At 61.4% G+C, this 13130-nt stretch overlaps 1 protein-coding gene across 1 annotated transcript; it reads right to left on the bottom strand.

Annotated features, from left to right (window-relative positions):
- Window positions 1-491: 491 nt before the first annotated feature.
- On the bottom strand, window positions 492-12515 carry TUFT1 (tuftelin 1). The gene is made up of 13 exons (XM_080634812.1): window positions 12454-12515; window positions 8497-8574; window positions 8175-8279; window positions 7883-7969; window positions 6048-6128; window positions 5667-5735; window positions 4951-5067; window positions 3689-3817; window positions 2945-3039; window positions 2217-2322; window positions 1752-1835; window positions 987-1087; window positions 492-842 (listed from the first exon to the last, which is right to left on the bottom strand). The coding sequence occupies exons 1-13, from the start codon at window positions 12511-12513 to the stop codon at window positions 788-790; spliced, it is 1167 nt and encodes a 388-aa protein (XP_080490938.1). The 5' UTR covers window positions 12514-12515; the 3' UTR covers window positions 492-787.
- Between the last annotated feature and the right edge of the window lie 615 nt (window positions 12516-13130).

Genomic DNA, 13130 nt, shown 5'->3' with positions numbered 1-13130 from the left:
TCTTCTGCCCCTTCCCCAGGCGCGCACAGGAGCTGTAACCCCGTGGAGCCGGTTGGTGCACCGCAGCTCACACATGGCCCAGGCGGTGCTGGCCCGCGCTCCCGTGGTGCTGTCACCACCGCCTTGGAAGACACCAATAATTTATTGAAATAAATACAGGTAAAAACCCAAGAGCCTCGGGGTTCAAACACTACCGCACGCCGGGTACATTTCCTCTACGCTCGTGGCAGAAGCATGGCGATACACTGAGGTTTTGGCACGTGAGCCTTTGCCAGGTCCGGAGCAGACTGGGATGGGAGGTGGAGGCTCCCTGCTTGGCACACGCTGGGCGTTGCTGTAGGAAGGAGTCCGCTTTCAGGAGGATTTCGTTCTTCTTTTGGAAGAGGGAATTTCGCTGTGTTCTAAACCAAACCAGGTGAAACCCCAAGTCCACGCTGGCGAAGCGGAGGGGGGGCTCTGCTCTGGCACAGCCCTTCAGAAGCAAAGGCTGCTCTCACAGAGCAACCCCAGCACCCCCAGGGAAAGCAGCCTGGATCCCCAGCCGAGATCCGCCTTCTCCACGCCAGGGCCGGCTGGTCCCAGCTCCAAACCGGCACCCGGGTGCCCTCGGGGACAGCAGTGTGGACGCTCCGCAAACCTCCTTCCTCTGCCAGGGCCGCCCCGGCTGCGCCTGTCCTCGGCTGCCACAGTTCTCCGGGGCCGCTCCGGCAGCACAGAGGACGGCAGTCAAGCAGGGAATCCAGTCAACGATACAAGGGGAGAGTCAGCTCGCGCCGGCTCTCGACACTCATGTTTCCACTACTCGAATGAGAGGCAGCGGCTTGGGGCCCGTCAGCCGTTTGCTGCAACAGAGAAAGGGGTTGTTCAACCAGAGGAGCTTGGGGGGAAACTGGGCTTCCAGCAGAGCATGAAGCCCAGGATGAGACACGGGCCTGCAGAGGAAGCTGCTGAGCGGCCGGGCTGGAGGGAACGTGCTCCCCACGTACCTGCTCACGTACTCGGACTTGGAGCGCGCCCGGGAGCTGTGCCCGCCCCGGCTCACCTGCTTCTCGATCAAGTGCTCGATGCGGTCGTGCATCTCCAGGTTCTGCAAGAGATGGAGCCGCTGTCAGCGCCAGGGACCCGGGGCTGGGCGTGCTGCAGGCACTGACACCGGGCAGGGATTGCTCCAGGACAGGCTCTTGCAATGGGGCGGCTCTTTCTTAACGGCAATGAAACGCAGCCCTGCATAAGGGCAGCTCCCCAGAGAGCACAGGATGAAACCCAGCAGCACGCAAGCTCTCGCGCTGGATTTGGGCTCACCCCCCCCCCCCGTTCCCATGCAGGAATCAGCCGAGTCACTGAGGAGGGAAGAAAATGCCACAAGTGCCAATGCAGGAGCCGCTTTTCTCCAGAAAAGGAGAGAGGTTTGACACTGGTTGCGATCCCAGAGACTGCAATGCAACCCCAATGCCTGACGTGTGCGTGCTCAGCTGCAGCTTTGGAAACAGGAGGGGTTTTGCTGCCAGATGATGCTTGATGAGATTCCTCTGCCCTCAGCTGGAGCTCAGAGCTGCTCCAGCAGCCCTGGCTGCACCAGGACCCATCACAGCAGCCTGGGAAGCTGCACAGCCCTGGGGCTGCAGAGGGCACGTTCCCCTCCACAGAGCCAGCAATGGGTTCCGCTTGCCAGAGCAACGCTGGTCAGGGAGAGGATCTGAGCTTGGAGCACACCCTGGGCACCAACCCCTCCAAACCCTCCTAAGACGCACCTCAGCCTCCAAGTAAGCAACTCGCTCCTTGAGCTCCTGGATGACGGCATCTTTGGCCTGAATCACCGTTTTGGAGTTCTGGAGCTGTAACAGACAAGTTCACAGTGGCTGAAACCCCAGAGAACGGCCTGGGAGGGAGGGCAGCTTGGAGGGCCCCCTCCTGCCTCTTAACACCCACAACGTTTGCTGCAAGGTCTGCATGAAAACCAGTCCAAAAAAGCCTCAGATTAAGCCTGAGGATGAAGCCTCAGGTGAGGGAGCCTCCGCTCACGGGGTCTGGTTTAACTCCCACAGCAGGGTGCCCGGTGCTCCTGTTCCACTCCTCCCACCCCATCCCCAGTCCCTTTGGTTTGCACAAGGGCTCAGCCCCACAAAGCTTTCAAGCAGCTTAGGAGATGATTACTCTTTCTCCCTCCCAAGCCTCCCCAGGCTCTCCCCATCCTCCCGCAGCCCGGCTCCTCGGACCTGCTCGATCATCTGCCGCACTTTGCGCTGCTGGCTCTTCAGCATGTCATCCAGGTGGTGGATCTTCTCCCGCAGCATGGCCACCTCCTTCTCCAGCTGCGCTGACCTGCATGAAGCACAGGACAAGGGTCCAGGAGCCGTCGGCTGGCTCCCAGAACGGGAGCAGCACCCAACTCAGCTATGCCCAGAGCAGCTCTTCATCACCCAGCTCTCCTCTACGGGCTGGAAGTGTTTTGACTAGACAAGGTAAGGAGAGGCAAGAGACAAGACCTATTCAAGCAGGAGCCACAGAGACTAGCAACCACAGTCTGCAGGGACACAGGAACATCAGGAAGAGTCAGGCCACAAACAAGGCCTTCTAGAAATAAGCCACTGCCAATTAGCCCCTGGAGCACCGGGATACCGGCTGAGCGGAACGCATCCGACAGCGCAAGGGACAATCGGCTGCTCCAGAGCCTTCCCCCGGCATCGCCCCGAGCTCCCAACCCGCAGCGGGGCTGCAAGAGGCCCCTGGGCCGCGGCCGGAGCTGCGGCTCTCTGGGAGCAAAGCAGCCCTGCAGGAGGCATTGGGGATTAGTCAGCACTGGGAGCAGGGCGCTGTTTTGCAAGGCAGAGAGCAAGCACGCCCTGCGCTGGAATGTGTAGTCATGCCCCAGCGAGCTGACACCCCGACCCGGCGGCGTGGGCCGGCGCTGCACTTGGCAGCCGAGCCCCCGGCCAAGCCTCACCGGTCTTGTTGGGCGAGCTTGTCCCCCTCCACGCTCCGCAGCCGCGCCAGCTCTGCTTCGCCTTCTTTCATCTTCAGCAGCAAGGTCCTGTGCTCCTGCGGCAGAGCGAGAGGCTGAGATACACGCAGGGAACGAGGCAGCACGAGTCCCTCGCTCCACGTTACATTGACATGGGACAGACAGACGAGTGCAGCCACAGAGCGACCAGCAGCGGCTGTCCCGCTCCTTCCCCCCCAGGGTACAAGCAAGGCACCAGCCCAGCTCCTTCCCTGCTGGCAGGCCAGGGAACGCAGCCCGACATGGCTCCGTGCTCAAACTGCACTGTTAGATTTATGACTTTAATAGGATTACGAGCAGACCACAGCTCGAATAAGACAATAACAATATAATCAAGGCTGGAGGCTGTGCTAATGCCCCCATGAGAAGAACCGGCAGCTGTCTAGACTGCGCTTGTCTCCTGGACACCTGGAAGAGCTTGCACAGACCGACCAGATCTTCTAGACCCAAGAAATGCAAGTCTAAATCAGCAAGAGCCCGTTCCCAGCCGTTCCCAGCCGCTGGCTTTGCCCAGCGCTGCCAGGTTAAACCTGGGAAGTCAAAGTCTCTGCACGGTGGGTACCCTGCAGGGGGGTAGGGGGTCTGGCTGAGCACTGCCAAACTCATCACCACCACCAGCCCTTCCCATTGCTCCCCCCAGCAGAGCAGGACCATGGACTAATCCCACCACGGCTCCAGGGCCGGTACCTTCTCCATCCCTGCCAGCAGCCTCTGCAGCTCATCCACCTGCACCTCCTTCTCCGCCACGCTCCTCTCTGCTCTCCGCAGGGCAGAGCTCGTCTGCTCCGCTTCCTCCTGGTACTGCGAGATCGTCCTCTGCAAGCAGCACGGAGACACCTTTAGCCAGGGCACCGGAGCCCTGTCCTGGGCCGCGGAGCCCCGGCAGGCAGGTTTTGCTGAGGGCAGCCGGGTGTCCTTAGCAAAGAGCCCGACACGGCCCAGCGAGGAGAGCTTCAGAAAGCTCCCCGGCTTCAAAGCACTTCAAAGGAGTGAGCGTTGCAATAAAGGCTCCTCAGACCCAGGAGATTCACCCTCAGCCACATGCACGCTGGGGCCGGTTGCAGGCTCAAGGAACCAGCCCTTGGCAGCCCCACAAGAGGGGATGAGGGTGTCCCCATGGGTCCCACCACAGCCAGGCCACAGGAGAGCATCTGGGCAGTGGTGGCGAGATCAGCAAGTGCCAAACCCCCATCCCAGGATCTCATCCAGGCTCAGAGCCCGCAGCCAGCACCGCAGCTGACCAAAGCCCCCAGAAATGCCACCGAATCACACAACTTCCTGCACACCGGGACAGACGTCCTCAGGCCATGGGCAGCCAGCCCTGCAGCAAAGGAAGCGGTCCCCGCTCAAACCCACTTCCCAGCGGATGCTGTCCCCCATCCCGCTGCGAGAATCCCCCCAGGGCTGGCCAGGACCAGTTTGGTCTGCGGGACAGGATGTGAGCTGGGATGTCACCGCTGCCACCAGCGCTCGGAGCCCAGCCCATCCGGGACATGAGCAGGCACTAGAAAACACTGCTGGGGACCATTAATCACCAGGGCTGAGGGAGGGAAGCCAATGCAGCAGCTTCAGCAGCAGCAGGCGGGGGCTGAGGTGACCCACACCATGGGTCTGGTGCCTCCTCCACAGCAAACAGCCCCGTAGGGAAGAGGCTGAGCCCCAGGAGAGAGCACAAGGGCTGGAGCCACAGGCCTGGCCCTACTGGTGCCCACTCCCCACACACTGCCCCCCCCCCCCAGGCTGGCTATGGTGGGCAAGGCTCTGCTTTTTAACTGGGAAAGCCGGGTTTGTGTGTTCAGCCCCCCCAGGGAGGCCGTTTGCTGGGGTCTGGCCAGGGCTGGACTCTTGGGGGGGTTTGAACCAAGCAACCCGTGTGTCCATGGAGCTCCTCACGCTTCCAGAAAGGGGGAAACCAGCGAACCCAAGTAAAGAGAGCGGAGCGCGGGCACCTCGAAGGCTTTCCTTTCCAACCGGTGGCGCTTCTCGGCCTCCTGCAGCTTGGTGAAGAGCCTCCTTGCCGTCTGCCGGATCTTCTCCACATCTTCACCCGAGCAGTCGTCCTCCTCCTGTCACAGGACAACAACAGGATGGGATGAGAAGTCGGGGAGGTACCAGGGAGCCCTCCCTCCACCCTGATGTGGGCAGCGCTGGTGGTGACAAAGCTTGGAACATCCCTTCTCAGCTTGAAGAGAGCCGAAAGGCGCCGCTGTCCTCACCTCCCACACACGAGGCAGCTTCCAGCCCTCAAGATAATGCGCCCAGTATCCTTTGGTTGCCTTCCAAGCCCTGTTTGCAGGATGCCACCCTGCTCCGTGCTTGGGCAACCTGAAACCCCGCAACGTGAACCGGGTCCACGGCAACCCAGCCCAAAAGCCCAGCCCAGAGAAAAACAGCTCGGGGAAAGACAAAGCGCTGGAGGAACATTTACCAACATTCCCATCACCCTCCTGCTAAAAGCTCTCGTGTGCAGAGGTTTTCAACCCCATCAGGCACATTATAGCCCTGCTAGAGCTGCTCTCCATTGCTGATCTGACCCTGGGAAAGACCAGAGTTTGCTGCCTGAGCACCTGATCCTGTGCCGCGCAGCTCCAAAGCTACCCACAAACATCAAACTAACGCAACGTCTCTCCCCATAGCCCTGAAATCCACCTCTGCAGCCCCATACCTGCTCCCAGGAGTCAGCCTGCAGCCTCTCGGGGTACAGCCAGCTCCCGTTCTGCTCTTCCAGCACCACCTGCATGAGCAGAGGACAGATGGAGAGGGATGCACGGCCGGCTGGGCCCGCCGCGCGCAGCCGCATGCAGGCTCTGGGCACCAAAGGGGTTGTGCGAAGGAGCATGCAGCAGAGCATGTGCCAGCCAACGCGTTCTGCTCACTGACTCCTCACTAGTGCTAGTGCAAGGGGTTGAGTTCTGCCTGTGAACGCTGCCAACGCGGCTCCCGTTCACCGTGATCTGTAAGGCCCCTTCGATCACAGTCTGGACCCAAAGAGGACATCTCTTTAATAGGTCAAAGTCATTTAATGCCCGAGAAATGCTCCCGTTACCTGTGGGTGCTGTTTATCTCCTTGTCTGTTCTCAAGTTTACTACTTAAGTCTTCCCGCAGCTTCTTCAATGAACTTCTAGCCTGGCAAAGGCAAGTCAATTTAGCTTGATCTGCAGGGACAGTGCCACCCAGTCCAACAGAGACCAAACGCAGGCACCACGGCCGCGAGGGTGCCCGGTGCCAGCCTGCATCCTCCAGTTTCACTACAGCCCTGCCTGCGAGCAGCATGGCCCTGGCAGGTACGACCCTCACGAGGGGCTGCCCCGATTCTGCCCATCATGGGCAGAAGAATCAAAGAGAGGAAGGCAAAAGCAGCAGCCTGGAAATGCTGCTGATTCTTCACGGTTTACTCATCCATTCCACCTCTCGAGCGCCGCGAAGCCCCTCGCTGCACCCCAGCTCCCTCTCTGCTGCGCTGCAGGACGCCGACAAGTACAGTCTTGACTCGCAGCTACTCGAATTAGTCAGAGCAAGCGAGCCAGAGGAATGATTTACAGGATTTACAGCAAGCGCTGCCCCAGCACTGTTCAAAGAACAACCTTCTCAAAGCTTTAGCGGTGCGGCTTCATCCCTACCCCTTGGGTTCAAGCGCCCAAGGTGCTGGGGCAAAGCAGTTTGCCTGGGACCGGGCAGCGGCAGGACAAGGGGAGAGAGCAAGACGTGCACTCTCAGGTCAGCAATCCAGCTGGATCAAGACATCCCCAGGGTTTTTACACCACATCCCAGCGCAGGGCACTTCTGGATGCAGACAGACTGGTACCACGACTTACTGGGTTTAGCTTATTCTCTGGGTTTCACATGCAGGATTAAGTCGTGCTGCACGGTTGCGCTGCTTCAGCTATTCTGATAGGGCCATGTACAGCCTCTGCGGCCAGGCAAGGTCTAAGTCCCGCTCAGCTACCGCTAAGAGGCCCTTTTAAAACCCAGCCCGGTTCCATCCGAGCTGTGGGGAGCTATGGGAAGGCTCAGACCAGAAGAGCTGAAGCCAAAGCCCCAGGAGTGGGAAGGATCACGCAGAAACAGTGCAGCATCCAGGTGGCTTTGAGATCAGGTCTGATAAAGTGAGCAACACCCCGGAGGCTGCACGGGGCAGGTTGCAGGCAGGAGGCAACGGGAACAGGCTGTTTTCTTCCGGGGAGGGGGGGAAATCCTGTGTTTTGGCAGAGGAGTTGGAAGGGTGACACAAGATGTGGAGGCTGCTCTGCCAGACCTGCCCCTCTCTGCTCCCGAGGGGAGCTCAGCACAGCACAGATCCCACCCCCTGGGACAGCAAACCCAAATCTCATGATTTTTTCCCCCCTTCTTCTCTTTTTCGGTTGTTTTTCAGGCCAAGCTGCCCAGACCTGAACATGCCCCAGCCGCTGCCGTGCCTCGCAACCAGCTCTGCCGAAATAACATCCCCACCAGGAGCAGAGGAAAGGGTTAATCTCCCCAGAGCCTCCTCAGCCAGTTTACTTTGGGAGATGAGACATTCCAAAGAAACTGCCTTTTAACAAGAGGCTCCGGTTGCGCCGCACCCAGGCATGCAGGGGACAGCCTTGGGGGAAAGTCATCGCGCAATTCTCTTCAAATTCAGTCCATAGAGCAGAGCAATTAGTCAGGCTGAATTAATTTATGGCGCTTGATTAGACTACTGCCCTGTGCAGGCAAGTCAACAAACAGGAGGGTTCAGCTCCGCTGCCAGTTTGCCAATGCGGCTGGGGCTCGGGTGCCACAGCCGGCGATGGGGATCCCTGTGGAACACCCTGGGGGAAGCAGAGCAACCCCGACCCCACTGCGAGCACCCCCATGGCTGCAGCAGCGGCACAAACCAGAGCCCCTCGCGTGGGAAGTACCTCCTGGATGTAACGAACTTCACTCTTCAGCTGGTTGACGTGCTCCTCGTGGTTCATGCTGCCCTCAGCCCGTGCCTTGAGATAAACCTGCCCAGGAGAGATGGTGCCAGCGGGTCAGACCGTCCCGGTGCTGCCAACCCAGGAATACCAGCAACAAGTCCAGCTCTGGGCTCTCCTGCATCCCCCCAAGCCACCCGGGCACGTCGGGGAGCTTTTACCCACGTAACTGCAGACAAAACCTATTTTCCAGCTCCACTTATGAAACACGCAGCCAGGCTGCCAAGGACCGTACCTTGATGATCTCCTCATCGCCGTCGTTGGATTTGATGCACTCGGAGGCCAGGGAGTGACCGTTGCTGGATCTGTTGGCCACCATGGCGAAGGCTTTCCCCACCGGCTGTAGACAGAAGCACAGAGAGGTGAGACTGGCTGGAACGGTTCACCCGGCTCCAGGCAAATGAGCACCGGGCATCATCGCAGGGGAACGCGGCGCCGAGCACGGCCTCGGGAGCCGGCACCAAGCAAGGAACAGAGCAGGAGGTGAGTTTCCCACTTCACAAAGCATAAAGTGACCGAGCGCCTGGTCCCTCCTCCCCAGGTGAACTCAAACCCACCTTCTGCTTGGTGACCTGCTCGCGCCTGTCACCCGGGAGGTCATTGGGCAGAGTCAGCCTCAGCACCTTCACGTTCTCCTAAGACAAGAACCAGGTTTTATGTGTTATTTAGCTTTAAATGTGGATCCCTCGAAAGCCTGTTTGCGGCCAGCACGAGCCAAGAGCCAGGTCAGCACCGCTACGCATGCAGGACGAGCTGCCTTCCCCCTCGCTTTGAGCTGCACAGTGACACTGGGGTTGGAATGAGTAACAGCAAGCGCACGACGACTGCATTCATCAAACCCATCAGGGCCCAGAGGAGCTGTGGCCCAGCCAAGGCTGAGGTAATGCCGACGGGCTGGAGAAGCGATTGCCAGGCTCGGTTTTGTGCACGTCCTCCTCTGCCAGGAGATACAGCCCTCATCCGTCACGGCAGCCGCTGCTGCAGGGCCGACGCACGGCGCTCGGTACCAGCCATGGCAAAGGGTGGAAGCAGCCATTCCCAGCCTGTGCACTGGGACTGTGCCAGATTCATCCTCCCTGCCCTACCACGACAGCCACGGGCCCTATGGCTCTGCCTGTGCCCTGCTGGCGTAGCCCTGGCACAGCGCAGCCCAGCGAGACACCGCAGGGCACCCCTGGAGACTCCAGCCAGGACCCAGTTTGCCTTCAGCACTTAACTGCTCACCCAAAGCCTTCCCCTTCCTCCCACTTCAGCCACGTCCAGCCCCGTGCACAGCTCAGCGAGCACGCAAAGAGCCCTACAGCAGTGCGCGGACACCCAGAGCCCTCCATGAGGTTGCTCATTCTCCATCCGCAGCTTAACACCGGGACCATGCACCCACAGCACCACGCGCTCCCTTCCCCACACAGACCTCACTGGTGCCCAGGCTGCTGTCACTCATGGTCCCTATTAAACGGGTCCGGGAAGCAGGAACTGTTCGGTGCCGCAGCGGGCTCTCGGGCGGCAGCACCGCGGAGCTGGGGTAGGTGCCGGGCGCCCGCCCCTCGCCACACCTCGGCCACGTCAGCCTCCTGCTCTCCAAAAGCAACATCAAGGTATTTGTGCCTCCTGCTTCCAAGCGCTCCCCGCGCCATCCAAGTCTCAACAAGCCATCTGTTTGTTTCCAAAACATTGTGTATACGGTGCTCACGCAAACGCCGGCTCCTGGGAACTGAGGAGCCCTCCTACAGATCCCAAAGGCATCACCAGACCCCTTTTGTCCCCCCTGTGAAGAGAAACCTCGCTTGCGCCCTGCTTGCACTCGTCATTTAACCAGATCCTTCTCTGTATGCTTTACTCCAGGGAACGTTTTCCTTGGCAAGACCCACGACATTGGAAACTTTGGTCAGGAAAACCTGCGCCACGGTTTTGGGAAGGTGCAAGAAGCACTCGGGGCTTCACAGCACGGAAAGCGGCTGCACACAAAACATCGCTCAACACCTCCGTGTGCCCAAAGCGAAGGGGACACAGGACAAGGCTGGGGGTGGGAGCATGGAGCAGCCCCATCCACAGGGGCTGGCGCAGCAGGGCAGGAGCCTTGGCACGGCAGAGCCGCTGGCAGTTCCTCGGCCCTCTCACGCGCCCTTACTCGCAGCTTTGTTTACAAGCGTCAGGATCTGATGTTCCCCGTCCCGTCAAGCCCAGGCAAGGGCAGGAGGCTGCCAGGGAATCGCTCGCCCGGGGAAGATCCGCTGTGATAAGAAACAAGCACCAGCCCATTGCCATCCCCGCAGCCAAAACTGCCTGGAGCCGGCACGCGGGTGCTTTTCCGTTCCAGTAGACCCCAGGAAAACCGGATCCTGGATAAACCCGCTGTGGAGCTGCCGCCAACCGGCTGCGGCAGGAAGCAAAGAGCAGCTGGTGCCTTCCCAGCCGGCACCGGCACCACCAAACCTCGGGTCACACAACCAGGAAACCTCCCATGCAAATGCAAAGGCTCCGGCGCCTCCATCCTCCCGTGCCGGGGGAGGCGGAGGGTGGCGAGGCCGGAGCTGGATGCTCGAGGTTCTCCGTGGAGGAAACCAGCCCCTTGGTGTGGGGAATGCCACGGAGGAGGCCGGTGCAGGAGGCGGAAGCCGCAGGCGGGTTGAGCCAACCCATCCCTGCCCGGCTTGTTTGTCTGCAGCAGTCCCGGCTGCAGGGACCGCGCAGAGACAAGTCCCTGGGCTCGCCAACGCCAGCGCGGTTCCTCTGGGGCTTTGCTCTTACCATCCCACATACAAAGGCTTATCGGCTCCTTGCTGGGGTCCAGGAGAAGCAGCTCCTCCACCGTAAAGCCAGAGCAGCCCAGAAGGATGCCGTGGCAAGCACAAGCTGCCCTCCTGCTCCAAGGGGCTGAATTCAGCCCTATCCCTCTCCTTCCCCTCCTGGCTGGTGTTAAACCTGCTCTGCCAACGCTCACCTCCAGCTCACAGCCCCAGAGCAGAGATGGCAGCGAGTGCCAGGCCCTCTCCTTTATGCTCCAGGGAAGGCAGGGGGGGTTTGCACCACGGCCGGTGCTGGGATGTGCCTCGCACTCATCTCCTGCTTGGACAAACCCCACCTCAGATGGCAAATGGGGCCTCACCCCCAGCCTGGCACCCGAGAGCTGCTCCCGCCTGGCAGCGCGTGGTTGGGGCTTTTACTACCAGCCTCGGGAAGTCCCTGCGGTGGGGTAGGTCTGGGAGATGGCTGCGCTCCCACCCAGTGCCCTTCGGGAGGCGTTGCCAACATCCCGGCTGCCCTTTGGGTCCAACCACCCGGCGAGAGCCGGGTCCCCTGGCAATGAGAGCGAGTGGGATTGGCGAGGCTGAGGACAGGAGGGTTTTCAGGGACACCAAAGCTGATTTTAGATCTTTTGGTCTACTTTGCATCCTCCCACCCAAGAAAATCCCACTTGGGAAAAGCTCGGCTGGCGGGAAAGGCACCAACTCCGCTCCTGGGGAAGGGGGAACCACTCAAATCCCAACCCTATCCCAGCAGCGCCGTCCGAGGACCCACAAACGACAACCCCGACGCCGGCGTTTTGCAACCATGGGTGCCCCATCCATCCATCCATCAGTCCCGACTGCTCCATGGGAACAGGCCTGACCTGACCCAGAGGGTATCGCCGAGGATCAGCAGCCAACAGCTCCGGCGCTTGGAGCTTGCCGGCGTTACGGAGGCGCTTATCACCGTAATAACCCATTAGCCAAACGAGCCCAACTCTGCAATCGCTCCTTATAAGGCCGGGAGAGCTGTGGGGAATTAGGGCTCTCCAGAAGAGACTCAGAGCTGAGTCACCCGGCGGGGCTCAGCCGGGAGCCGCACCGGGGCAGGAGCCGAGCACCAGCGCGGTTCTGCCGCCGCCGCCGCCTTCGGGGATCCCTCCAGTTGCCGAAACAGGAGCAAAAGCCTGAACCGCCCGTGGGCCGCAGGTGGCTTCGGCCTCTGGATGGGGCCATGGCGGCGGCACCGGCGCGGGGCCGGCGTTGGGGCGCTGCCAGCCCCACCCAGGGCCCGTCCTCGCTGCGATGGGGGAACCAACGATCACAGAGGGAAGAACGCGGTGCCCGGCGGTAACCGAGCACGGGAGCACCAGGACAGACCCGGCACCAGCAGCTCCCTGCCCCATGGCCCCAGGAGCTGCTCGAGGGGCGCGATGCCCCAAACCCCACATTACCCAGGGACAGCCGCTGGCCGGGAGCCCCCCATAAGCACATTAGGGGACAGTGGGAGCCCAACAGCGATGCTGTGGTGTCCCCAGTGTGCTCCACCGCCCACCCCAGTTGGGTCCACCCAAGCCCCCAGGGAAGGGGCAGGCGGCAGAGCCCCACAGAGGCCCCGCAGTCCCCCCAGGGCTCCGCGGTGAGCGCGGGCACGGCCGCGCTGCACCGCACCGGGACCCCCCGGGGGACCCCTCCAAGTGGCGGGAGGAGAGGAGCGGCCCCGCGGACCGGGAGGGAGGTAAAGGGAGGAGCAGGGGGTGCCGAGGGGGGGCTCGGGTCCCGCCTTACCGGGCTCTCGCCGTGGGGCCGCACGTCCAGCACCGCGCACCAGCCCCGCACCCCGTTCATGGCCCCGCCGCGACTGCCCGCGCCCGCCGCCGCCGCGCCTTATGGATGGCCCCGCCCCTCCCGGGGGCACGCCCACCGAGGCACGCCCCCTGAAGCCACGCCCATCTCGTGTAGCCACGCCCCTTCCCATTTAACCGCGCCCCAAACGCTTGGCCACGCCCTCTCGCCCTGGGACCATCCCCGGACCGTGACCGGGCACCGTGAGCAGTGCCAAAGGCAGCCAGAGCTGTGCCAAAACCATCCCAAAGGCAACCCGAAGCCAAGCCAAAGCTGTGCCAAAGCCATCCCAAAGGCAACCCAAAGCCACATCAAGCCCTGTCAAGCCCCAGCTGGGCTCTGGCAAACCAAGCCGGTGCGTGACCAGCAGTGCCAAGTGGCGGGATGCTGCACCGAGCTGTGCCCAGCTGTAATGTGGTGCCCGAAACTGTGCCAGGATTTGCTTCCCCTTTGGCTGAGGGAGGTTCGGCCACATGGTGCCGGAAGGAGGTACCAGGGGTGCTGCCACCCAGCCCCACACCGCAGTCAGGCCCGGTGGGTGCTGTAACCCCTTGTCTGTGTCGGTGTCCCTGTGCCAGGGCGGGCAGCCTGGGTGTGCTGCGGCCGCCTCTGTGGGCACT

This window comes from Psittacula echo, assembly GCF_963264785.1.
Source record: "Psittacula echo genome assembly, chromosome: 26".
NCBI classification, from domain to species: Eukaryota; Metazoa; Chordata; class Aves; order Psittaciformes; family Psittacidae; genus Psittacula; species Psittacula echo.
Note: the sequence above shows the minus strand (reverse complement) of the source record. Positions and strands in the feature narration are given on the sequence as shown.

What these genes read in the sequence shown, in the direction of transcription:
- TUFT1 (XM_080634812.1), bottom strand. Translation starts at nt 12,513, where the DNA reads ATGAACGGGGTGCGGGGCTGGTGCGCGGTGCTGGACGTGCGGCCCCAC. An exon ending in GAGATAAACAGCACCCACAG is followed by an intron (nt 5,736 to 6,047) that starts GTAACGGGAGCA and finishes CTGCTCATGCAG; the next exon opens with GTGGTGCTGGAAGAGCAGAA. An exon ending in AGGCTGACTCCTGGGAGCAG is followed by an intron (nt 5,068 to 5,666) that starts GTATGGGGCTGC and finishes GTCCTGTGACAG; the next exon opens with GAGGAGGACGACTGCTCGGG.